The sequence below is a fragment of the Micromys minutus genome (genome assembly GCF_963924665.1).
Source record: "Micromys minutus genome assembly, chromosome: 1".
NCBI classification, from domain to species: domain Eukaryota; kingdom Metazoa; phylum Chordata; class Mammalia; order Rodentia; family Muridae; genus Micromys; species Micromys minutus.
This window is the reverse complement of record NC_137969.1, coordinates 128,689,804-128,717,001: the sequence shown is the minus strand read 5'-3', so window position 1 is coordinate 128,717,001 and position 27,198 is coordinate 128,689,804. Positions and strand designations below refer to the sequence as shown.

At 42.7% G+C, this 27,198-nt stretch overlaps 1 protein-coding gene across 2 annotated transcripts in view; it reads left to right on the top strand.

Moving 5' to 3' along the window:
• Positions 1–2,541: 2,541 nt before the first annotated feature.
• The window catches only part of TXK (TXK tyrosine kinase), a gene marked incomplete at both ends in the record, with an annotated part of 34,718 nt that continues 10,061 nt past the window's right edge, over positions 2,542–27,198 (top strand). The window contains 9 exons of one of the 2 annotated variants that reach the window (XM_080910175.1): positions 2,542–2,612; positions 3,791–3,890; positions 4,518–4,720; positions 6,750–6,815; positions 13,143–13,197; positions 21,409–21,488; positions 22,380–22,507; positions 23,437–23,511; positions 26,041–26,212. In XM_080910175.1, the coding sequence (XP_080766301.1) occupies positions 2,542–2,612; positions 3,791–3,890; positions 4,518–4,720; positions 6,750–6,815; positions 13,143–13,197; positions 21,409–21,488; positions 22,380–22,507; positions 23,437–23,511; positions 26,041–26,212 (950 nt within the window). The remainder of the gene's footprint in view (positions 2,613–3,790; positions 3,891–4,517; positions 4,721–6,749; positions 6,816–13,142; positions 13,198–21,408; positions 21,489–22,379; positions 22,508–23,436; positions 23,512–26,040; positions 26,213–27,198) is intronic. The other variant, XM_080910176.1, reaches the window with a different exon arrangement.

The following is a 27,198-nucleotide window of genomic DNA, read 5'->3' as shown; positions in this document are numbered from 1 at the left end:
CAATCTGTTAGCAGGGACTGAATGAAGAGTGTATTCATACTCATAGAAACAGTCCAAGGAGAAGAGGAAAAATGGTGACTCCGGAGGAGGAATGTTGGCAGAAGTCTCACATTTGAATACTTCTACATGAGCTTGGGCATGTCTACTGTCCATTTTCTATATTCCTTTGGCATCTGAGTCTGTGTGCATGTATGCATGCGTGCTCACACACAAACACATACAAACACAAACACACTAATAAAAATAAAACAAATCTCTTTTAAATTTCTTTTTTAAAAAAGCCTTTTGATTCCCCCTTTCCTTTTTTCATTCCTTCCTTCCTTTCTCCCTCCCTCCCTCCCTTCCTCCCTCCTTCCCTGTCTATCTCTGTCTCTCTCTTTCTCTTTCTTTAATAATGTCTAGCTGTGGCCTGAAATTTGCTATGTAGATCAGATTGTCCTCAAACTCAGGGATCCACCTGTCTCTGCTCCTGACTATAGCAGTTAAAGCTGTGAGCCCCCACACCCAGCAGAGATAGCTCTTCTATGGGAAAAAAAAAACCCAGCTTTTTCCTATGGGAGTCCTGCCTGGGGTGGTGGCTGCTCTCACAGTGATACCAGGGGGCAGATTCAAAGTCAGACCTAAGATCTGTTTGGTCACAGATAAATATTATCAGGGATAATCCTGTTCACTGGGGAAATGTCTACTTCTCAAAACGTCACCGGTGGTGACCTGGGACAGAGTGCAGCAACAGTGAGTGCTGTCCACAGAGCTTTTGAAAAAATCCCCGGAATTTGGAATTATTTCTGCACTCAGGCTGCTGACCACCCTTTCTATGAAAAGGAACTAGCAGCTTGCTGAGAGCGCGGAGTGGATTCCATAGATTTTTCTTTACTGAGTCCAGTGTTTTACAGAATAGATTTCAAAGGCCATTCAGTCAAAAGACAAAGTCTATGTCATGTTCTTCATCTGTGGGTTCTGCTCTTCTCGCTGGGGTATCAGTGAGGGGGACAAGACCTTCCATGGCGAGGTATGAGCCGCTGGGGCAGGTCGGCCAGCTCCAACATTGATGAGGGTCCCACTATTGACACTGGAGAGGGTGTTTGCAAACAAATGAGGCCCAAAGGGTTTGATGTTGACATCAGCCGCTCTAAGGAGGGCAACGTTTTTTTTTTCTTCCTTTGCCATGGTTCTTAGCACCATGCGAGAAACAGCAAGGTGAGCTAGGAACCTGAAGCACTGGTATGGGTGGACCTAACCCTATCCTGTGCCTACCACTGGAAGGAGTGAGGGAAAAACCTGAGAACTTTGGCAGCAGCTTAGGCAAGACAAGACTAGATTTTTAAATAAATAAATCAATACATTTTTATCATTCAAATCTTAGTTAATTTTATTTATGTATCCTGGCATTGTGTCTGCATGTATGTGTATCATGTTGGTGTCTGATGCTCACAGAGACCTGAAGAGGGGGTGTTGAATGTGCCAAGCCTGGAGTTACAGATGGTAGTAAATTATGTGGGAATCCAACCCACATAATTTCTCTGGTCCTGAAAGAACAACCAGTGATCTTGCCTACTGAGCTATATAGCTCTTGTCCCAAGACTAGATTCTTCGTCATGAGTGGAATACTTGCATGGTTCAAACTGTCTTCTTATGAGCCTAGTGTTATCTGGCTCAGTGACCTGTTTAAAAAAGCTGGTGGATATTACCTTTTATAACGTGACAGAGGCATTACGGAAGCTCCCTCCCCCAGGAAGGGTACAGAAACTTCATGATCAGGAGACACACTAGGCTATTTCTCCTCAGCATCCTCCCTCACCCCTGCCTGCCAGCAGATTCCCAGTTCGATCTCTGTGAGCTAAGGAAAGACGCTAGCCTGTACATGCAGGAGCTAAGCAACCTCTGAGTAAGATGCTCAGTCAGGAGCAGCTTGGCAATTCATGTTGAAAAAAGGCCTTTTGAGACTGCAGGGACCCATTCATTTGCTTCCTTAGGGAAAGAGGTACTCTGAGCTGTTACCAGACATGGGCTCCTGGGTGATGGCCAATGAGGTGGCTTATTAATCAGGAGCTAGGAAAATAATATGGCCGGGAGATTGCCGATCTAATTTAAAAATCAGATAAAGGGTAAGTTTATCAGCTGTCTGTAGGAAAGTTCAGAGCTTGCTTTCTGAAAAACAAACAAACAAACAAATCCACAAAAAGTGATGGGCCTAATTTAGAATTCCTGCTAAGACATTTGGAGAACACCGCTTCTGAAAACCTGTTCATCCTTCTATACCGACAGCCAACAGTAGCCATGGCAAAGCATGTAGAGTAAACTGGCCACTCACAGACAAAGGAAATGCAGAAACCAGGCCAGAGAGACAGCTCGAGAAGGGAAACCACACTGGTCAGGGTGCCTGAACTTCTTTTTGCCGTCTTGGTGACAGTTTTTGTCTTCTTCTCCTGAAGACGGTTGTGATGTTCCCACGCTCCGACCATATATTGTTCCCTGTTCTTTTCGGGAGCAGAGCCAGAGTCATCCACAGTGTCACGGACTTGTGGCTTCCATACTGTGACAATGGTCTCCTTTTCAGATAGCTCCTTCCAGTCTATCCTGTGCTGCTGCTGCTGCTGCTCAGTGCAAAAGAGGTGAGTCTGCTCTGAGGGCAACTTCTTGGAAATGAGTGAGCGCAGTTTCCTGGCTCTTAAGTCTGTGTCTGGTGCTTTGTGTCTGGGAAATTCTTTCCCACATGGTCCCCAGTGAACAGCTCTTCATTCTCCTCCTGCTTTTCTTCTTCTAGATTTATTTATTCATTTATTGTATATAAGAACACTATTGCTGTCTTCAGACACACCAGAAGAGGGCATCAGATCAGGGCATCAGATCTCAGTACAGATGGTGGTGAGCCACCATGTGGTTGCTGGGATTTGAATTCAGGACCTCAGGAAGAGCAGCCAGTGTGCTTAACCACTGAGACATCTCTCCAGCCCCATGGCTCATCTTCTTAAAGACATCAAACTGTAGGGGTGCTCTGATCCTTGATTCCCTGCTCCTTCATACAATTTTAATTCTATGATGTGTCCCCACAGAATGCTGCTGCTTGGTTCTTCTCTTGAAATTTGTTTGTTTTATCTGTCTGTGTTCCAGTCGGTACCCCCCTCCATCCTAACCCCCCTCCCCACCCCGTGTAAGCACAAGATTCTTGTCTTAATTTATACAAGACTCATTCTGAGAGCCTTACCCTTTGGTATGTGACTGTTGGATAAACGCTGTGCTGTGGGGTTGCATTTATTCTTTCCCATGGTGTTTTCCTTTATAATTCTCAACTTTGTAGCCGAGAATACCCAAGGCTTAGAGAGAGGCTGCTTTCTTTGTCTGCAGTCACAGGGTATGACTTGGTGGAGGCCTGGTTCACCCTGCTCTTAATCACCCCCCCCCCCCCCCCCCCGTGCACGCATGACAGTAGGTGTCCCAGACGTCACTTTGCACTCCACCTGACTCAAGAGTAAGCGGTTGTCGGATTGACTATAATTTTGAGAGTCTCATAAGAACCATGCTCTGGGCATATGACAAATTCTAGCAACTTTATTTCAAAGTCACTGTGAATTCGCTTAGCCTCTCTTGACCTCTGGATACAGAAAACAAGGTCCTCAGGGTTCCAGCTCAGAATCTGTTGGGGGAGTTAGAACTAGGAAGATTTCAATTTTTTTTTTTTTTTAAAGAAAAGACACCCAAATTGTTTTACCTCTGAAAGAATCTAAGAGGACATGGGAAGGTGGGGTTGCCATTAATAATTTTGTGTGACGCGATTGCTTTTCTATGGCAGACAAGTGAGAACACAGATAAGCCTGAGTGGAGACGAAGAAGGCTCAGAAAAACATCCCCATCAGAGGTCATGGCTCTCCAGGCAGATGGGCAAAAATAAAGTGAGTGCCATTGTCACTGGGGAATCCCAGTTCACAGGCAGGGGCTGTAGGCAAGTCCTGCTTGTGACCATGCCCCCAAACTAGAATCATGATTGGTATACAGTAAGTGCTCAATAAATGTTCTAGAAGAAAGTGAGGGGGCGGGGGTATCCAGTTAAGCTAGCCTACTCCACCACACTTAAACACAAGAGTTTGAAACAAGCCGGTGATTGGAAGGAAACACGCTGTGGCTTCTGCAGTCTTGAGTTCAGGATTGGGAGAGAGACAGGGAAGGGAAGGGGTAGGAGGGGTGGGGCAGGAGTAGGGGTGTTTCTCTTCTCAAAAGTGAAGAATCACCACCAAGTGAAACGGAGACTAAGGGATCTTTTAAGGAGCACCAAGACCATGCTGTGGAGAGATTTTGTGATTTCAAAAAGTCACAAAATGACAGGCGTAGTCCCAGGTCCCCAGTGCCATGTTGTGGTCAGGCCATCTGCAGAACTTGTCCTGGCTTCTGCCTTGTTGGTGCTGGGCAGAAGGGGGAGGCAGAGGCATGTCCTGTTCTTTGTGGGGTTTTTGCTTTGTTTTGTATCTTTGTTTTGGGTACAAATGACTGAAACCATAAGGGACCTCTTGTTTCTTTTACAGTCTAGAGGAGGAAGGATGCAACCCTCAAAGCGAAAGCCACTGCCCCCCCTCCCACAGGAGCTTACAGAAGAGAGAATCCAGGTCAAGGCTCTTTATGATTTCCTACCTCGGGAGCCCTGTAATTTAGCACTGAAGAGAGCAGAGGAATATCTGATATTGGAGAGGTGTGATCCTCACTGGTGGAAGGCCAGAGACCGCCTTGGGTAAGCGAATGGATTCATCCTTATCAAATGTTTCCTGGGCCCGAACTCTGAAGACTTCTGAACATGGAAAAGGCCTTGCACAGTGGCTCGTTGGCGGCAGGTTTGCAGCAATTCCCTCTGCACAGAATAGAACAGTCTCCGCATCCCCATTTGAAAGAGAACATTAGAACACAGCGACTTTGGGTAGACTCTCCAAGCCTTCACTCCCCATACTACCAGTTGCCCCCTGTGTGTCCCGGGGGTCACACACCTGAGCCTTTCACTTGTAGAATAGGAAGAATAAAGACTGGGGAGTCGGCTCAGTCCATAAAGGAATTGTTTCTCAAAGGAGGGGACTGAGTTCAGGTCCCCAAAGCACACATAAAAGTCCTGTGGACCTGGTGGCCCTCCTGTAACCCCAGCACTAGAGAGAGGACAAGAAAGGGAACCCCTGGATCTAGATGGTTAGCTAGACTAGTGGACACAAGGAACTCAAAGATCATTGAGAGATTCTGTTTCAGCATCTAAAATGGTCAGCAGGGAGGGCAGGGCTTCTCTTTTCCTTACTCCTTACCTCCATTTGAAATGACCAAAAGACCCCTGAGATGTATTCTTGACCAGCTGAAAGTGAGCTGCAGAACAAGGCTTGAACTATGATAACAACTCCACGTACTTCATTGAAAATTACCACCGAGTGGTCAGTGGTGGTGTGTGCAGGAAATAGACTGCTTGGAAGTAGCGACTGTATATGAGGGGGCTCAGTAAAGAACCCGCCAGTGAGACCACTCCCTGATATGGCTAGGTGTTGATTGTATAGATGAGGAACAGCGGAGAGAAAAGGAAGCAGACTGAATGTGGCCAGTGAACGGGAAATGCCCAGGGCTAGGGAAGTGGGAGCGAAGAGGAGGAGTGATAGATAGATGGATAGATGATGACAGACAGATAAATAGATAGATAGATATAGATAGACAGAAGAGAGAAAAGAGGAGAGGTGATAGATAGATAGATGGATAGATGATAGACAGATGGATGGATAGATAGATAGACAGGTAGATAGATGATAGAAAGACAGATAGATGACAGACAGACAGAGACAGAGAATAGCAGGGGTGAAGGAAACCTTGGCATTATAAAGAGAACAAACCAGTGTCTCTCTCAGAGGAGGAGTACCTGGGGAAGGATGTTAGCGTGGATTGTGAAATATATAACAGGTACCTGTGATACTGAGGGAGTCTGGAGGCTGGCTTGCACTTTGATAGGCAACCAAAGGTAGTCATTTGTCCCATCTGCAAGCAATAATGATAATCAAAAAGATTCCTTTTGATAGGTGGCCACTATTTCTTAAGTTCCTAAAGAATGCTGACTTTTAATCTATCAGAGATCCTCCCATAGAGTCCAGATTGAACTGACCATAGACTCAATACTGGATGAGTCAGTTAGCCTGCCATTTTTGGGGGTGTGTGTATGGAATGGCATACTGTTTGGACCCAAAGGAGACAAAGCAGAGTTCTGGCAGTGTTTTATAAACCCTACACATTTAACTGCAAAATAAAAAGCTAACTGCTTGTTTTTCAGTCTGAGACATTCCAACCTGAAGCAAGGGCCAATTACACATCCTCAGCATACAACACCCTTCCCTGGGAACAGAACATGTTGAGTGTAAACACAGAACCACACCCATTTCTCCTTTAAAATGCATATTGGCATATTGGAGCTGGGTGTGGTGGCAGCTGCCTGAAACCTAGTACTCTGGAGGTGGCTGGGAATTTGAGGTCAGCCTGGGCTACATAAGATTATTTCAACAAAAGAAAAGAAAATGGGGCCATATAATCTCTCAAAATAGTTCATTTGGAAGTCAGGATCTTGGTATCTACTGTAGAGAGGTTTTTGTACAGTTGGAAAGGAAATTTTTATCTGTTTGCAACAGTGTAACGAGTGAGAGGCTTTTGGAGTCTCCCTACATCTTCCCGGGTGGGGTTGAGTAACTTGTCAAGGTAATGTTACAAACCAGTCTCCCATCTTAAGTTTTTTGTTTTGTACTGTGTTGCAGGAATGAAGGCTTAATCCCAAGCAACTATGTGACAGAAAACAGACTCACCAATTTAGAAACATATGAGTAAGTTCCACCAACAAGACTGTATCATATTAACCTTAGAAAAATCGAAGACCTGCTAGGAACTTTGAAGTATAGACAGTTTTCAAGTTTGTAAAAGAAAAAGAAAGTAACACAATCGATATTCTTAGCAAGGAAGAGACCTTTGGTTCTTAACACAGCTGCTTCTCAAAAGCCCTCTTAAGCTTGTATTTGTTTTGTTTGGCATGGCCATGCCTTAGATACACTGATACACATGATGTTTTGTGTGTCCTACCTGGAACATGTATTTTTCAAAATGACATTACAATCTGACAGTCTGCACCACCTCCTTCTTAGATGTTGGCTCTTGTTTTAATGTTTTTTTTAGAAATGGCTGAGGATAAGAGGTAGGCTAATGATATTGTTTGAAAGAACCCCAAGTATCCTTACCAAATTTATGCTTTAAAACCTCCCTCTCTTTTAGATAACAATTATGACTTTGGAACAGGGAGAACTGAGCAGTGACTTTGTAGGTCTCATTCTTCAGTTGAGCACATAAGGTCGATAGATTAAGTCACAGCTACAAAGTGACAGATAAAGTTAGATTCTCAGTGTGGACTCATGCACTCTCCTCCCTTTGGGCACTCATCTCGTAACTAGCATATTCTTCCAACAGGCATCAGTTTGTGTCAAGTGTTTCTTGAGACCAGACAGCCAATGCAGAGGAAGACACTTCCTTGGCCTTGCAATACTTATTTAGAAAAGATCCAGTACACCTTTCCCTAAAATAGCTCCAATTCCAAAAGTTTTTATGAGTATCCAGGGCCATCTTTGAACACAGAGGAAGATGATCTCAGGGCATGCGGCACATCTGACAGGATTTCCCAGACTGCTCTGGTGGCTCTCTCTTCCTTTCTTGTATTACGGTCTTCATCACAAAATGTCTTCACTCTTTTCTGTCTCAAATGTCCTTTCTATTGACCCGGCCGTTAGATTCCAGTCTCTACTGTCCACCCTCTTTGGGGCACTGAGCCACCTCCCTTAGAAAACAGTGTCATGGCCATGTGTGGTCACTCAAACCTGTCCCATGGGGTCTCACTGCTCCCCCCTGTGCTGAAGCTGGCTGGCAACACAAGTCTAGTTTAAAGGAGACTGTGTACAAAAACCAGTCCAGAGCAATTAGAAAAATAGGACAGTTTTCAACAATAGGATTGTTGTTCAAGACTGGATTTTCCATCAGATCAAAGGAGACAGGTGTGACAATGCCCACAGGCCTGGTGATGACTGAATGGACACTCACTGCCAACGAAGCCACCTTCGTTTCTTTCCCGCATGTCTCATTTGCTCTTTGCTTCCTCTGTTTAGACTAAGGCAACCCTCTGCTTTTAGACGGGTCTATACTGTAGATACAACATGAACACCTCTAGGGTTAGAATTTCCATTTCATTTCTCTGGGCTCTGGTTTACATGAAATTTAAATCATGCTTTTTTAATGATTCGACTTCTAGGATGAGTCACTAAATTTTATTTCTTTTTAAACAGGTGCATTAGTATAGGAATATAATAGTTATCATAATTAATCACTAGAACTTACCGATCACTTAGTATGCGCCATATACTTCTGTGATCACTACACAAAAGAACCTACATAGATGGAGTTACTGGGTGCAGAAGCAACCGAGTACAAACTACAGTGTTACCGTTACAGTGCTGTCTCTGAGTGCTCTAATAAGTGGGGACACCTACTTCATGTGCTACATAGTAATATTCAATACAGTCTATTGATTATTGTTTTTTTTCTGTGAACAATGAAGATCATGGGAAAGGCCTTTATAGTTTTTCCCACCCTTCCTAGTTTTTCAGATGACCACCAGCATGTCCTACTTACTTTAGCATCTGAATTCTGTTTATGTGTTCAATCCCATGTGTGGTACACTGGGGATGTATCTGATCTTAGTTGCTTTGAGCCTTAGTTATACAATTTAGAACACACAGAGCATCCCTTGTTTTAATGGGGCTTACAGTTAACAGAGGAAATAGACATTAAAACAAACCTATATTTAAAAAGAAGCCAAATATATAATTCTAAATTATAGTGCTCAATTGTAGCTTTAAAAGAGTAGTGTAGGGTATCACAGGAGAAAACGGGGAAATGGATGTAGATGGAAGAGGTGGGTTGGGGAAGACATGAACAAGAATGTGACATGAAGTCTCGAGGTGGTAGGAGGCAGCACAAAAGGTGATGAAGGACTTCTACTATCCTGGGGGAGAGCTGATATTTAGAAACATTGATGGCCGCTTTTGTTTTAAACTCACACTCAAATTACCAACAGACTGCTCAACTAACAGTTTTCAGTAAGCTTTTACATTCAACAAGCCCATCTTGATGTATTATTTATACATTTAAATCAATAGGAATAGTCATTGTCATTCGGGTTCTATTTGTTAAGTGTACTAAGATATTTAGTGCTACTTATGAGCCCAGTTAATTAAACTTCCTGAGACATCCAACTGGATAGAGTCAGTCATGGTTTTAAGTACCTCACGAGAGTGGCAGAGCAAATGTATATTTGTAGTAAGTCCTAAGTAAGTCCTTTAAATGAGGCTGGAAACCTGACTGTTTAAATGATTGGGGAATTAAGTTCTTCTAACTATGCAAATATTTACAAATGAGTTAAATTCTCTTTTGCTGTAATGACAAAAGTTTAGAATTAATTATGCATTTGAAACCAGCAAAACCAGAATTCTCCCTACCTTCTTATAAACGTTTAAGATGCTAAATGTGTTGATAATCTAATCTAGGAGTTGAACTTGTTGATCTATCTTTGTTTTCCCTCTGTACTGAATCTTTGGCATTTTCAGAGCTACACAGTCACCTGCTAAGGGAGGCAAACTCACCTTTTCAGATGTAACGGTCTTTCTAAACCAAAACCAGAGGAGCACAACAGTGCTACCCATTACTTAGAAATCTAAGAGTGATCTATGGCCACACTACCCCACACTCATCCAGGCTCACTATCAGAATGCTAGGGGCTGTGCATGTGAAGCTCGAGGCCTTAAATAACACACACACACAGGGCGTTTCTACTTAACTGTAGCTTCATATGTTGGGTTGCTTATTACATGTCCACTATTTGGAATTAGTTTAGTAGAAAGTGTCTAGATAGGGAAGATAGTCTATGATGGTTCTAATTGTCAACTTGCTGCAATCTATGATCACCTGGAAAGACAATCTCAATGAGGGGTTCACTAAATAAGGTTGGCTTAAGGGCACAACTACAGAGGATTGTTTGGATTCCATCAATACAGTGGGGAAGATCTGCCCATCGTGGTTGGTGCCATTCCCTACACAGGGGCTCCCTAACTGCATAGGACCAGGCAACTGTTGGAGTTGGTGTGATAGTCAGGATTCTTTAGAGGGACGGAATTTATGGAATGAATCTCCTACGTATATAAAAGAGGACTTATTATGGTGGCCTTCAGGTTGTGGTCCAGCTGGTCTAAAAATAACTGTCTACCAATGGAAGATCCAAGAAACCAGTAGTTGTCAGTCCCTGAAGTTGGATGTCTCAGCTGGCCTTTTGAATACACTGGAATCCCAAAGAAATGGGCTTTAATGGTAGCGAAGGAATGGACTTGCTAGCAAGAGTGAGGGCAAGCTCCTTACCGAATGGACCTCTAGTTCCCACTGCCCTGATTTCCTGGAGACAGTAGACTGTAACCTGGACATCTAGCCAAGATAAACCTTTCCTCGATTTTGCTGAGGTGTCTTAGCTCAGCAACAGGAAATGAAACTAAGACATGGTCTTACCTCGTTTTTTTTATAAGCCCTTCTAAATTTTAGCGGATGATGTAAATGGATGTAATTCTGCTCCCCCACTGTGTCCCCAATCTCAAGTCACCCTCATTGCACCTCTTCATTACTTAGAAAGAATAAAGTCCCCTAAAGACCCCAACTTTATCACAAGCTTCTGCCTAGTTCTCTACTGACCACTTTGAAGTTATTCTTGTGACATTTCCATATTGGCAAATTTCTAATTCATATTTAAACAAGATGAATGCATTCACATTTGCTATTAATCACAATAATGAACAAATGTAAAGACACTAAAATTAACACCAACGTTGTAGCAGGTGGAAAACATATTTGAGAATGCAATTTGTATGAACTTCTTTCATTTTGAGTATCATTTTACAGTTTTTTTTCCATTTATTTATTCACTTTACATCCTGATCATAGCCCTCCCCTCCTCCCAGTCTTCCTTCACATGGCCCCTCCATGTTTTACCCTTCTCTTCACCTCTGAAAAAGGGGGGAGGTTCTTCCTGGGGGAACCAACCTACCCTGGCACCTCAACTCACTGCAGGACTAGGTACATCTCCCACTGAGGACCTACAAGGCAGCCCAGTTAGGGGAGCAGAATCCACAGGCACTGAACAGAGTCGGGGTAGCCCTTGCTCCAGTTGTTCAGGGACCCACATAAAGACCAAGCAGCACTTCTGCTACATATGCACAGGGGGACCAGTCTAGTCCTTGTATCCTCTTTGACTGGTGGCCCCCAAAGGTTAATTAACACTGTTGGTCTTTTTGTGGGGTTCCCTAATGCCTCTGCGTTCCTCAGTCCTTCCCCCGGCTCTTCCACAAGACATCCGGAGCCTGTCGAATGTTTGGCTTTGGGCCTTTGCATCTGTTTTGTTCAGCTTCTGGGTGGAGGCTCTCAGAGGACAGTAATACTAGGATTCTGTCTGTGAGTACAGGCTGTCAGATACATGCATGGCCTGAGGCTCGAAGGTAGTTGAAGGAGGAAGACAGATCCACAATGTGTGGGTGTAGAACTTCTGAGGACAGCTCGGCACATTCTTCCCCAACTGGCAGGGGTTGCTATGTATTCATTCAGGTCCATCTCACACAGGGCACCTGTCTATCCAGGACAGAAGTGACAAATATAGCTTCACATGTTGTTCATTGTGACAGGGCTTTGACCCACAAAGAGGCATGAAGGTCTCACAGTGTCCCTGTGAGTCCACTATTCGTGTACACACAGTGGTTGTTGTTTCCTTGCATAGACCTCAGCTTTGGCCTTCACAGATTCAGTTTTTCACTCTCTTACCAATATTTCCCTTTAACATGCAGATTTAACAACCTAAACGGCAGCTGTGTCTCTACGTTTGTTTCCTGTGTCTTTAATATTGCCTCATTTCATCAGAAGGGCTTTCTGTAAGAGATCTCAGAACCATCCTGGAATTCCTCCAATACTGTAACATTCACCTCAAAGTCCCAACGGATGTTCGCCGTCACTCTCCCCAAGTCCCCATCTTGAGTAGCCAATTCATCGCTTTGTCTCAAATCCACTGCCATCGCCTTTTGTTTCCTGTGGTTCATCTTTTCTACTGTTTGTTTTTCAGTTTGATGATATTAGTGGTTTAGATAGCTGACCATCCAGATTTTGACTCAGTTTCTCACCACCAGGTGAGGGGGGACGTGCATATGCCAAGGGCTCCTTTCTGTGACTCACAGGGGTTTCAGTGACCCAGTCCCTGCTCAATGCTGCCTGCTCCTCTCTGCTCTCCACAGAGCGGTATTTCTGGTAGTATTCCATTACATTTAAAGTTCTTTGTAAATATCTTTGCTTTGAAGTTGAAACTTTCTCAGCCTTTCTGCCTTCATTTGATCATCTTTCTCTATTTTCTGTACAATATCTGTTTCCTGCTTAAGGTTGGTCATATCAAACCTTATAACATAATTTAACGATGCCTACTGTGTGTAGTTCTGATAGTCACATCGAATGCAGAGAAAAGAGAGGGGTTGAAAGTAGAAGGAGACATGCTGATTTAAGGAAGGAAAGAATCCCAGCATGGCTTAGTGAGTAAGGGCAGACAGTGGTAAGAGAGCTGGCAAGAGAATTTGCGTCAGGAACATTGGTTGATAGTCTGTAGACTCTGGTAATTACTAACCATATTGGAGGACGGGGTGACTTAGGAAAATTAGATAAGTCAGGGTGACTTTCGCTTTGAAAGAGACCCAAGGCTTCTAAAAGTATGCAAATGGGAACTTCCTGAGGGGTAAGAAAGATATGAACATTGTATTTAAGTACTGTGTAGACCAGAAGAGGGATGTGAGCTATGGTAGAATGAACTACATTTTTATTTTTGGCCTCAAATGAGAAAAACATTTATTCAGCTTGAGAACTGGCAATATAACAGAACAAAGTTATTTATCTGAATTTAAGTAGCAGCTTTCTAAACTGAATTCTAAAATAAAGACTTAAAACTGAAGGGATTCGAGTAGGTTTTTTTTGGGGGGGTTGGGAGGGAGAGGCTGAAAGAAAAAAATAAGAAGTTAAAAATGTGTTCTTTGCTACTTTTCCAGATGGTATCACAAGAACATCACTAGAAACCAGACGGAACGCCTACTGAGGCAAGAGGTAAGTCTGTGTATCCAGAAGAAGGCTGAGAAGTTTATTAGAGAGATTGTAGCCATTCAAAAGAGGCATATTTGTGTTCTTTCTAATCTTAGGATACCCTCACAACCCCATTCTCACTGCACATTTTTCTCTTTTTTTTAAAAAATATATTTCTTTAAAAATATATTTACATATACATACACACTATATATAGTATATATATATATACTGTAGCTGTCTTTAGGACCTCTGGAAGAGTTGTCATCTGTGAGCCATCTCTCCAGCCCTCTGCATATTTTTCTAAGTCAAAACTCAGACATATTTGCACAAGATCACCTTTTCATTGACTATCATCATTTCAGAACCGGGTTTCTCCTGAAGTGATGTCAACTTCAGATTCTTTCATTCGACGTGTACTCTCTCAGTGGGGTCTGTACCTGAGTCACCCACGACCCTGCTGCTCAACCTCCCTAAGGCTGTCACCCTTTAGCACAGTTTCTCATGTGGTGACCTGCCCCCAACCATAACATTATTTTCACTGCTACTTCATAACTGTGATTTTGCTACTGTTGCGAATTATAATGCAATTATCTGTGCTTGCTGATGGTCTTAGGGGACCCCTGTGAAAGAGTTGTTAAACCCCAAAGGGGTCATGACCCGGAAGTTAAGAACCACTGCTACGAGAGCTTTGCTGCAACAGACTCTAACCTAGTGATCTCTGCTTATATCCACAAAAAGCACAAATACAGAAAAGGATGTGGCATTAGTTTCTTTAGTCTTTAGAGACAAAGGGAAGAGTTGGTAGTTAAGATATTAAATTCATATCAAAAGTACTCATTTAGGTCAAAGCAAGACAAAAACAACAGAGAGCTTAAGTTTCCAATTGTCGGTGCATGGTCACTGTGGGGAAATGAACAGTCAAACACAGACCCTGGAGAGGAAATGTTGTGTTCCTCTCTGCTGGCCTCAGGCCATCAGGGACTCTAGAGCTATGAATGAGAATCAGCTCTGTACCTATCTATAAACAAGTCCATGTCAGGAGTGGCCCAAGAATGTGTGGAGGAGGGAAAGCCCAGGTGAGGCCTCAGATGGAGCCCAGGAAGACCTATCTCTGCATGCTAGCAAAAGCTTGTGAACTCAGTAGCTCCATCCTGGAAGGTTAAGGGAAGGAAAGCTGGGGCCAGCGTCACATGAGTAAGGTGACATAGGTCACATGATCCCAGTTCCAGCACTGTGTATGTCCAGCACAAGAGCTCCTATTACTGGAAGGTCTCATCTCACTGAAGACACCAGAGCAAGGAGTTATAGAACAACCCCCATGCCTGCCACGCTGAAGATCTATGAAAAAGCTGACCCTGACTTTTTCAAAGGTTTTTGTTATTGTTGTTTGTTTTCCCTTGTTTGAGACAGAACTTCATATAGTCCAGGCTGGCCTCAAACTCACCACATAGCTGAGAATAATGTTTAGTCTGTAAAATTCTTGCAGCCAGTCCCCAAGTCCTAATTACAAGCATCTGTCCTATGCTCAGCTGCCATGACATTTCTGAAGGGTCGAAAATCACACACACAGTTGAAGCCCACACCATCATTCTTTCTCTGTACTCACTAGAGGCAATAAAAAATGTATTCTCATTTGTTCAACTGTTTATATAGATGCTATCTATATGTCTACATGAATAATTTCACTACGTGAATGAAGACAGTCATATACACTGATATTCACTTATTTTTAAGACAAAGTGTCACTGTAGCTCAGGTTGGACTCAAACTCAAGGCAGTCCTGTTGCTAGGGTAATAGGTATGAGCTATTATCTCAGACTTTTGGATTTTTATGAAAACATGTTCATTCACATGTGTGCAAGTAGAGTCAACATATTGTGTAATATTTCACTATAGGCACATATAAAATGTATTTAATGTTCATAAGCACTCAAAATTGTCTATAAATTTTTACTGTTAGGAATATTGAGGGAATGTGCTTCCTTATAAAAATCATCTTGCATACACAGTCACACACTGAATGTTCAGATGTAATATTACTTGGTATTTCCAAACCTTGATTCAGAATAGTCTGACTAGTTGTGGTTGTTTGGTTTCCAATAATTTTAATAGGTTTATATATTTAAATACTTTGTTCTCAATTGGTGGAATTGTACAGAAAAGATCAAGAGGTGTGGCCTGGCTGGAGGAAGTGTGTCACTGGACGTGTGTATATGTGGGGGAGGGGATGATGAGGTTTCCAAAGACCACACTATTCCCATTCTCTCTCTGTCTCTCCGTCTCTGTCTCTCTGTCAGATGTTTCTGCTTTGTGCTTATGGCTGAGATGGAAGCTCTCAGCTATTGCTCCAGCACCACGCTTGCTTGCTGCCCTGAAACCCTGCCCCTCCCCAGAATTCCCATGGGCTATAGCCCTCTGGCCTCTTCCTTCCAAATGACATTTTCTTTTACAAATTGCCTTGTGTCTTAGCTGGGGTTTTACTGCTGTGAAGAAATGCCATGACTAAGGAAACTCTTATAAATGATAACATTTAATTGGTCTGGCTTACATAGTCAGATGTTCAGTCCATTATCATCAAGGCAGGAACATAGCAGCATCTGGGCAGGCATGGTGCAGGAGGAGCTGAGAGTTCTGCATCTTTATCTGAAGGCTGCTAGTTGAAGACTCACATCTAGGCAGCTAGGACTAGGGTATTAAAGCCCACACCCACAGTGACACACCTAGTCCAACAAGGTCACACCTCCTAATAGTGCCACTTCCTGGACCAAGCATATACAACCATCACAGTTTGCTCATGGTGTTTTGCCATGGATATAGAAGAGTAAGATACAGGGGCTGGAGAGATGGCTCAGTGGTTAAGAACAGTGACTGTTCTTCCAGAGGTCCTGAGTTCAAATCCCAGTAACCACATGGTGGCTCACAACCATCTGTAATGAGATCTGATGCCTTCTTCTGGTGTGTCTGAAGACAGCTACAGTATCTTTGATAAACAGTAAGATACTAGTTTACATTCTTATTCCTTAAGAATTTCATACACATTTTGATCATATCCATCTCCCCCTTCTTCCATCTCCTTCCAGATCCTTTAAAAGATAAACTGCTAAGCATATCTGCCCACACATCCACTGGAGTGAAGCCCTTGGAGCACCAGGGCCACATTCCTAATGAGAACTGACCTTCCTTCCACTTCCTGTTCTCAGCCGTCAATGGTCCCTTAGCTAGGGGTGGGTGCCGCGTGTCCCTTCTGTGCTGCAGTGTTGAATGGATTGGTCTAGCACAGGCTTCTACAGGCAGCCTCAGCTGCTGTGAGGTCATGAATGCCCTGCCAAGCCACAACCCTGTTTTGCACCTCCCCTCCGAACCCCACTGGCTCTTACAATTTGTCTGTCCCCATTATCCTCTGTTCCCCAACTCTTGGAGGGAAGTGGATGTGGCATAGCTGTCTCAAGGATGCCTGAGGATCCCTCCAACCCATGTTTTCTGTGCTTTGGTCAGCTGTGAATCTCTCTGTATTAACTGCCATCCACTACACAAAGATTCCTCTTGGATAAGGCCCGAGAGTTGCACTAAGCTACGGGTGTTGAGATACACGTTTGGAGGGAAAGCTGATACTCTTCATCTTTCAAAATAATAGTAGTGTGCTCACCCCTAGGATTTATGCGATCCCCCCAGCAACAGATTCTTGATTACTCCAAGTTTCCTCCTGAGCAAGGGCCCTTACATCCCACCAGAAAGCAGTTGTTGACCCCTCCCCCATAGCGTCCACATCACTAATGCGGACAGCTTTCTAGGCCTGTCATTATTGTAGCACATCAGTGCACAAGAGTATTTCATTCACTTTATATCTGCGAATCATCCCCTGGTTTAAATATATCACAATTTGTAAGTCAATGACTCCTTATGCAAAGTAAGTGAGATGTACTCTCCTTTCTATTAAACGATGCTGCCTTCCACTCTCTTCTCCCACTTTTTTTTTCCTTTTTTCTATTTATATGAGTCTTTGTAGACAAATCTCCAAAGTGGAAATCCAGGGCCTAAGGGATTATGCATTTCTGACCTCCGTAGACCTCAAGGCGCCCTCTGTAGGAGAGGTGAGGAGTCACATGAGTCTAGATACGCATTGGAAATGCAGGAACATCTGTTTCTCTCAGCCTTTCACGTGCAACATCTGGATCCTTTCCTGACGCCTCATCTTATGGAGAATTTGATTTGCAGTCTCTTAGCCTAGGGAAGCTAAGCATTTTTCAAAAATTAAATTTTATGTGTTTGCTTTTCTTTGTTCATATTCTCTCATGGTTTTCTTTATGGCTTTCTCAGAATCTATAGAATCTATGTGGCTATAACTAAGGAAACACATCCTGGTGGCATGTGTTTCCTATATATTTCCTATATGTTTTTGATTGCTCAGTGTTTCTTTTTTGGCATGAACAAGATATCTGAGTTTTACATGTTTGAATTCATCACACACATTTTTGTGTGTGTGTGTGTGTGTGTATGTGTGTGTGTGAAGGTTGATCGATTGTATTGAGATTGAACTGCTTTCTCCATTCCAAGGATACAGGAAAACTCCCCATGTTTCTGGATGAGTCTAGTGGTTTTATTTGGTGAACTTGTCCCTTTGGTTCATTCCAAAGGTTTCCTGTTGCAATGAGTATGTGAGGGGGGTGGTTACATATTTACCAAGAACCTTCTTCTTCTGCACTCACCTGAGTTGCCACATTCAAAATGGTAAAAATAGTTTATTTTGAACTACATCTTTATTTTCACCTTGTCTGCAATCAGCAGCCTGTATATGACAAACCTATGACCACCATCAGGTTAAATGGAGAAAAACTCAAAACATGTCCACTAAGATCAGGAACAACACAAGGTGGTGTGTGTGTGTGTGTGTGTGTGTGTGTGTGTGTGTGTGTGTGTGTGTTCATAAACTATTTTAAATACAGAGGCTTTCTCTGATGTGGTTAACTTTTCTCAGGATCACCACAACACATTGAAAACAAACCTTCCTGTAGGTTGTGCTCATTGTAGAGATTACCCTAGGGAAAAAACGTTTAGGCACTATAAATCAGTGTGCTGTGGAACATGTGGGCTTTGATGCTAGTAGATTCAATTTACTGACACTTTCTTTAGTATGTGTTCTGGAATGAAGCTGCTCATTTTCTTTAGTACAGCCTCGGTAGGGTTGATGTTATTGGTGCCAAGGTGACCTTGCATATTTGAGGTTTAGCTTTGGTTCCCTTGCTCTGGAATAGGTCAATCTTTACACTAGTTTTCCTTTTCATGTTTAGTAATTTTCAGTATGTGACTGTGATGCTTTCTAATGCTGTGTTTTAAGAACTGGGCCCATTGTTCTAACCCATGGATCCAATAAGATTTTTTAGCTTAATTGGATTCAATCTTGATAAACTGGTTTGTTAATTATCCATTGCATTCAAGTTTTAAAGTTTGTTACAGGCAAATGAAGATTTATTATTTTTTTTACAGATCATTACTTAATTCATCTTGTGACATAAATTTTGATAATTTTCACAATTAGTTATTGAGTAGGTTAATTAGCCTATCTGTAATTTTCCTTGAACAACCAGATTTTGAACTGAATTACTGGTCATATCGTATTTTCATCTTTTTAATTTATTATCTTCTACTTTGACATTTATCAATTTTCTTCTTTAACTTCACTTGGTGTGCTGGCTAGTTTTATGTCAATTTGACACCAGCTAAAGTTGTCTGATAGAAGGGAGTTTCAATTAAGAAAATGCCTTCATAACATCTATATTTAGGCAAGCCTGTAGGACATTTTCTTAACTCGTGATTGATGGGAGAAGGCCCACCTGATTGTGGGTGGGAACATCCCTGGACTTTGGTCCTGGGTTCTATAAGAAAGCAGGCCGAGCAAGGCATGAGGAGCAAGCCAGCAAGCAGCATCCCTTCATGGTCTCTATTTCAGCTCCTGCTTTTAGGTTCCCACACAGTTTGAGTTTCTGCCTTGGTTTCTCTCAATAGACTATGACTCTGGATAAAACCCTTTCCTTCCCAAGTTACTTTGGCCAACATGTTTCTTTACAAGCATCATAACCCTGACTCAGACAGCTGGGTTTAGTTTACAATCCTGACTCTAACTTCTGGAGTTAGATATGCTTATTTTTAATTATTTACTTGTTCACTTATTTTTATTTATCTATCGCTCCAGTTTCCTTTCTGTTGCTATGACCAAATACTCTGGCCAAACACAACTTGGGGAAGCAAAGATCTTTATTTCAGCTTCAAAGCTGCAGTCGGTCATCAAAGGAAGTCAGGGTGGTAACTCAAACAGGAACTTGAAGCAGACACCTTGGAGGAATGCTGCTTACTGGCTTATTTGCCGGGCCATGATTATCTGGCTTTCTTATACAGCCCAGAACCTTTTGCCCAGGACATGGTGCTGCTCACCCCACTGAAGCACTGACATGCCCACTCACAGACAATCTTTCCATGGCTCAGTATAGCACCATGTAAGCAATAAAAGCATAGGTTTAGTTCTGAGCACTGTTTGAACTACATAGCAGAGTCTCTCATGTAGAATGTTATTTATTTACCTATGTGTATGTGTACGTGTGTGTCTGTGTGTGTGTGTGTGTGTGTGTGTGTGTGTGAGACTGTATGACACATGTACAGGTGTCTGTGAAGGTCAGAGGAATGTGTTATATCTAGTGGAGTTGGAGTTACAGATGGTTTATGAGCTCCCAAGGTGGGTGCAGGGAACTGAGCTCCTCTGGAGGAGAAACAAGTATTCTTGACCCCTAAGTCATCTCTCCAACCTCTTGTTTGTATTTCAGTTTCCTTCAGTTAGATAAAAGAAAATGCAAAATCTGGAGATGCTAAAGATATTGTATTCAGAGACTTGTTAGGAATTTCTAGTTTTGTATTTGGTGCTGTTCCTTCTTTTCCTAAGCAGAGACCACTCAACATACAATTTTGTTGTGTGTCTGTTCTATTCATCAATGTGCATACCTACTATAACACTTAAAGCACACATGTAACTTCTCTTGTGACACTTTGGTTGTTTACATCTTGTGTTCCCCTTTGGGATATAAAATGTCACTTGTACATCATAGGAAGTCAATAAAGGCTAGACTTTGTCATTTGCGATGCCTCGGAGGGACTTCAATTGAGGACTGACCCTAATGTCTTCATGCAAGTGTGGGAGGAGGCTCTATTTAGTATCTTGAGTACACTGTGAAGGGGTGGCCATACATGCCCCATGAATGCCATGATACTTCCTAAGCAGAACCTTCTCTAACAGTGGCTCCTAACTCCCACTTCGGGAGGTCACATGTCAGACATCCTGCATATCAGATATTCACATTGTGATTCATAACAGTAGCAACTTTACAGTTATGAAGTAGCAATGGAATAATTCTATGGTTGGGCCTACCATGACATGAAAGGGTCCCAGCCTTAGGAAGGTTGAGAACCACTGCTTTTTGGGTTTGGTAAGAGAGAGATCCAACTGCTGTTCTGCCTTCAGGAACATAAAGAAACACACCCAATAGACCAGGAAAACTGGGTAACAACAAACAAAACAGTCTAACTGTCAAAATGATCGGAAAGCAATTTCCAGCTTTCTTGGAGTTTCTTTATAGGACTGTTCACAGGGACTTAGTTCTTAACTGAGCACTCAAAGTGTTAGCATGTCTCATCCTTGGGATTGCATGGCCATCTCTCCCTTCTTCTCTCTTACATCCTACCAGGATCCCGACCTGTCTTCTTCTTCATGAACTCTGACCTCTCGTTCTCTTCTCTGCCTTTCCGGAAACGTTTTTCCCGTATCCTTCACCTGCCTCTTCTAACATACAGCCTTGTCCATCTGTCTCAGAGCTCTTTCTAAGTTCTATTTGTTATTCCAATCGACAACAAAACCCACTATGTGCTAGGTAAAAGGTTGTCAAAATCAGATTTAAAAAACCAAACAAACAAGGATAATGGTTTAAAACATCCACACGTGATGTATTTCGTAGCTAACTTGCCTTCTCCTAGGAATATTATTTTGAAATCCGTAAGAGAGAGCAGGTAGTACACACTTGTGAAAGCAATCTCATTCTCCAACACTGAGAGTAGAGGAGGCACTTACTTTTTTAATAGAAGCTACTACTTACAGTATATCTGTCTCGGTTTGTTTTTCATCAGAAAGACCTCAGCTTGTTTTTCTAAGGAGGAATATACTTGTATAACAGATACATTTTATTCACACAGGCTAAAGAAGGTGCATTTATCGTGAGAGATTCGAGACATTTGGGGTCTTACACAATCTCTGTGTTTACGAGAGCTGGAAGGTAGGCAAGCATTTGTGATTTTGATGACTTTAGAACTAATTCTTGGGTCGATTTTGATTTGTAGCGATACCGTAACATACGGACTATGAGAAAGGGCTCACCCTAGGGAGGAAACTGCTAGTCTTGAAACTGGGACAGCTACCCGGACCCGCTGTGACTCCCGTACATCTATTACAGGACACATGCCATGATAAATCTATTGCAATCTATTACTCCCCTTCTCTTTGTTTTCCCAAGGAATCCTCTCCATCAAGTTAGATTAGTCATGGCTGGCACTGTTGGCATGGCCCTCAGACATGTCCGCCCCCTGTGGGCGTGGCTACACAGAGGGCTCCTGAGTTCCACAGCTTCCTACACCTCTAGGCCTAGGCTGTTGTGTGCCTAGGGGAACTTGTGATGAAGCTAAACGTACCTGAGAGGCAGCATCTCAGGAATGTCCTGTCCCTCCCTTAGTGAGGGAAGAGACTGAGGATCGAATATTTTAGTTTGTCTGAAGTTTCATACTGAACGGCTAGCTGCCCAAAGCTGCCTGCTCAGCCATGTTCTGTGTCTGGACTTGGCCTTCCTCGTCCCAGTCATCTTCCGATCCCTCATAATGGAATTTCTCATTCATTTAGTCATACTTTAACATTCAATAAATATTTATGTGGACTTCTTCATGAGCGTCGCTTTACTGGGCATGAGGCTTCTCTCCTAAAGTTATGTTGACTATGAGGTACCAGTAAGACAGTGGGGGGATGGCAGGTGTTTCTTGAGCCCATCCATTCTTTCATCAGCACGTAGTTTGTCCAGAAAGAGAACTCGAGCATCCGAGCCCCACTGCTTGGCACACTGACTTAATTCTAAAGCTGTCTTTTGCTTCTCTGGTAACTGACCTTTTATTGATTCTAGATGTACCCAGTCTTCAGTAAAACATTATCAGATTAAGAAGAGTGACTCAGGACAGTGGTACGTCACCGAGAGACACCTTTTCCCCTCCATTCCCGAGCTGGTCCAGTATCACCAGTACAATGCAGCTGGTAAGTGAGGGGTTAGGTCTGGTGGGGCGGACTGGGGATCAGGGAAGGCATTCGTGGTCTCAGATATCCAACAGCAGCAAACGTCCCTGGGCATCCAGGGCTTGAATTACAATCTTCCTTGGACAATGATTGCTTTCATTGATATGTCCCCCCCCCTCCAGTTAAAGAGCAAGACTTGAGTTGCAGTTCTTGATTTCTACAGAATAAACGCCGTAGATGACCGAGGAGTCAAGGGGACTTAGTTATGTATTTCTTCCGGAAGTTTACAGAGGGCTAAATGAAATACAGTTTCAAATCTCTAAGTGGGGAGGCTGCTTTCCTTTGCTTCCCCCAATCTGCCCTTTTGTTTAGATAATCGCAACAGGGAATCATCTTTAGGCTCCTCAGCCTCTCGTCTTTCTTGTTGTGAGAAAACACAAAAGTTATACAGAAGCCAGGTTTTCTCTCTTCCACCTTGACGTAAGTATTCCAGACTATTGAACTCTCTCCTCGGCTGTCATTCGCCCATCTCCCCTCATGCAAATCTACCATTTGTGAAAAGACAAGAGGGTCTCAGAAATATCTACCACGATGACACATCTCAGTCTTCAACCTGTACCAGATCTGTGCCAGTTGGAGCTGGGGGAGGGGAGGCTGTTTTTTACCTCAGCATCACAGATCTTGGAACTTCCCCAAGAATGTTTCTTAACATTCTCATTGCAAAACTCACTTTCCCTCAATCTACCTCAGTGCTACTGCCAGTGAGTTAACTTTATGTACACTGAGTATCTATTATGAAGATGCTTTTAAGAGGAGACTAGAAAACTCTAATGACCCGCAGAATCATTATACCTAATTACTTAAAGGCCCATGCTACCTTCTAGAACACCCACTTCCTCTTTCTGTAACTAGTAACTAGGTTTGATATGTTCATTTTTCTTTATCCTTAGGTCTCATGTCTCGTCTCCGATATCCTGTTGGACTCCTGGGCAGCTGTTTACCAGCCACATCTGGTTTTAGCTATGGTAAAGTACACACATGTGCTGAGGGATCTGTCCATCTGTCTGTCTGTCCATCCATCTATCAATCCATCCATCCATCCATCATCCATCCATCCATCCATCCATCCATCCAGAAACCACCCCAAAGATTCTTTAAATTTTCAGTTTGTTTGAAATGTCTATCTGCATATGTTTCCTTTAAAAATGTAAATCTCCTGCAAGAGACGTTTGAATAATTCATCTCCCAGGGCAATGGGAAGTCAGTAGCAATGTTACGGTTCAACTTCGAATTTCACCACGTCTTACTTGGACCTGTCATCTTCCCGCTCTGAAAAATAACTATATTCTCTGGATGCTGAGGCTGTTGTTTTCTGGTTACAAGGGTTGCTGGGAAATCGTTGCTTTCCTTGAGAACCTACTGGAAAGAGCTGCTAACGGCTCCAGGTCACCTTTGTTTAAACAGAATGGCCACCCTCAGTTGAAATCACTTTCTAGCAGGTGTGATATTTACATGTCTGTGAGAATAAATGTCAATCAGGGGAATCTCATTTTTTTGGACTTCTTGAAAATGCTGTTCCCTTGAATTCCTCTCATTAATAGGACTCAGAATGTATTGGGAAAAACCAAGGAACAATGAGAATTATATTGCATAAACATGACTGAGATTCTGGGTCTCAGTTCAAGAATGTTGGAAGGGTGACACACTTCAGGGTGTTGTGGGCACATCTATCATTCCTGTATGTAATCAGCAACGTGGTTGACTGTTGTGCTTTTTAATTTCCTAAAACAAGCTCAACTTGTTTTTTTTTTTATTAACAGAATAAAGCATAAGTCACACACCCACTGCACAGTTCATTTTTACCAAGTTTTGAGCACTTTAGGTAATCAGATGAGAAACTACACACTCATGGGTCCGGCCTCTTCCTATTCTCACCACTTCTTTGAAATTCATCTGCTGTGTTGGGTGTGGCTGGCTCATTTGCATTGGGGCATAGGGCTACATTGTTAGAATTACAACCTTCCTTTTGCAAACACTAGGGCTGACCCTCATGCTCAGCCCTTATAAATACTATTGTTACAAAAGCCTTATTTACGTTTAGATGGTAAATCTACATTGATGCCCCACTGAATGCATAGTTTAGAGTAGTTTTGTAGAGTCAAGAGCTAGTCACGTGAGATTGACTAGGAAGAATCAATTTTCCAAAGAATCTATAGCCAATCCCACCCCATCCGCAATGTATAGGAAGACCAGCTCTACCCTTTCCCCTTGCTAACTCCCCTGTAGCCATTCTGGTGTTGGTGGTATTTCTTTATGGTTTAATTTTGAGTCCTCATGATTAGTTGTTTTGGTCACCTTTTAATAGGTGTAGTGGTCATTTAGATATTCTCTTTTAGGATCAAATTCTCATCATATTTGTCCTTAAATGTAGGTTCTATGCCTTTTCTGGTTGATTTACTCTTAACACTTTCTTTTAAAGATTTATCTTTGTCTTATGTGTGCAGAGCACTTTGTTTACATGTGTGTAACAGTACTTCATGCATGCTTGATGCCTGCAGAAACCAGAAGAGGGAGGGAACCAGGTTCCCTTGAAATGGAGCTAAGAATGGTTTTGAGCCACTGTGTGGGTGCCGGAAATTGAACTCTTCTTCAGGAGTGGCAAGTGCTCTTAACCACAGAGTCGTCTCTGCGGATGAGCAGACAAAAGTATGAGTTGTTATTTATTAGTATTTTCCTCTGTGATAATATTTTATCAAGAAAGTCTGTGCCACTGCCAAGGTCATAAATCCATTTCTCCTGTCATTTTTACAACAGCATTTCACTTCTGGAATGGGGACGGCTTCCCAGCATAGTATTAGGAATTAAGAATTCTGCTAAGTGCATTACCCCAACATTCCAGCAGATGGAAGTGTTGCTGTAGAAAAAGTAGGTGCTAAAAAGTTAAGCTTCAAAGTTTCAAGGGTATTATTTTAAAAACACCCTCCACCCCCGTCCTGGCTTGGTTATGAGAAATGAGAAATATACAATAACACAAATTTCATCCTAACTGCATGCTTAGATATATGTTGGCTAACATTCTGGCAATGGACATGTATGGTAGGAATTAGACCCATTCCTAAGAAGAGGCTACAAAAGGCAGGAAGGGTGTTTAGCAGTGGAATGAGAATTGTAGGAGGAACTGAAACAGGAAGAGGAAGTACCCCAGGAAGAGGAAGTACCCCAACCTTAGCACTATAACAAACCCAGGCTGGGAACATCAATGTTTATGTTGTCTTGTATTGTTTAGAAAAGTATACAGGTATGTTTAATATGTTTTGGTAGTATCAATGTTATATATCCTTGTTTCTAAAGCACGAGAATCTTTTAACCCTTGATGTCTTGGACTATATATTAAGTTACACATCCTCACCCGTATATCTTTAACATCTATGTAAGAAAAAGGAGATAGGACTGGATAATTTCTAAATCTTTTTTCAATTTGTTTTACTTTTTTCACCATAGTAGTTTTGTTGTTGTGTTGTTTTGTTTTTAACATGAGTCATTTGCCTTTCTAGAAAAGTGGGAGATAGATCCATCAGAGTTGGCTTTTGTCAAGGAGATCGGAAGTGGTCAGTTTGGGGTAGTCCACTTAGGAGAATGGAGAGCACACATCCGGGTCGCCATCAAGGCCATCAATGAAGGTTCCATGTCTGAAGAAGATTTCATTGAAGAAGCCAAGGTGATGATGTGAGTATGAGGCCCCGCCCTACATACACACGGCCCCTCCCCCATACACATGGCCCGCCCTCACACACCTCATATACACATGGCCCCTCCCCTTGGGGTCTTGGACAGACCCTGGACTTTGGAATCAGACACACCTGCACCTGGGTCACAACTCCGCCCAAGACATTTGTGTACCCAGGCAAATTACTTACTCTCTGTGTGTGGCATGCACGAACTGTGTCACCCTAAAGTCTCCTGAGTTCTCACCTATAAAATTGGGAATAACGGTACTTCTGAATAAGTGCTCTTTAGTTCCCTGGTGTTTCGTTTTGTCCTCACACACACTGATATATTGGTTGTGATTTGTTATTATAATCTGATCTCGGACCAGGAAGGCTCAAATCAATGTTCTCTAAACATTTGCTCGGTGTTTATTTAGAAGCACAGCAATGCATCCGAGTAGAACAGAAACAAGAGTTCTCACTTCAACTGTTGTGGTGTGCAGAGCACGTAGTTCTGCCCAAAGGAAAGCAAAATGAGCAGAGACTAGGTAGCAGCCCGAGTGATGAGCTAGAACCATTCTCCACAGAGACAGACTAATTATGACTTGGGGGGTTTACAGGAGAATGGAGCCGAGCAGAATTACACACAATTGTCCTGGGAAATCAGCTTCCCAGGGACATTGTGGTTGTGTTGTTATTGTTGTGGTTATCGTCACAACATACCTGGGACACCTGTTTGCTGACCTGTGCTCTCTGATGAGGGAATTCTGTAACAGAAGTGTAGCAGTGTGCACTGGATTAAAATAACACCGCATGAAAGCAATGACACGTGTGACTCCGAGTTCTAGCCATCTTACAGTTTTTGTTTTGTTTTTTTACACAAGGAGATGAGGAGCTTTTTTAATTAGACAGCCCTGGTTGGGAACTCAGGAACCAAGACTTTCTGAGGATGAATAGTTTCACAAATGGGAGAAAAACTTCTCAAAGGCAGAGAAGAGTGTGGGT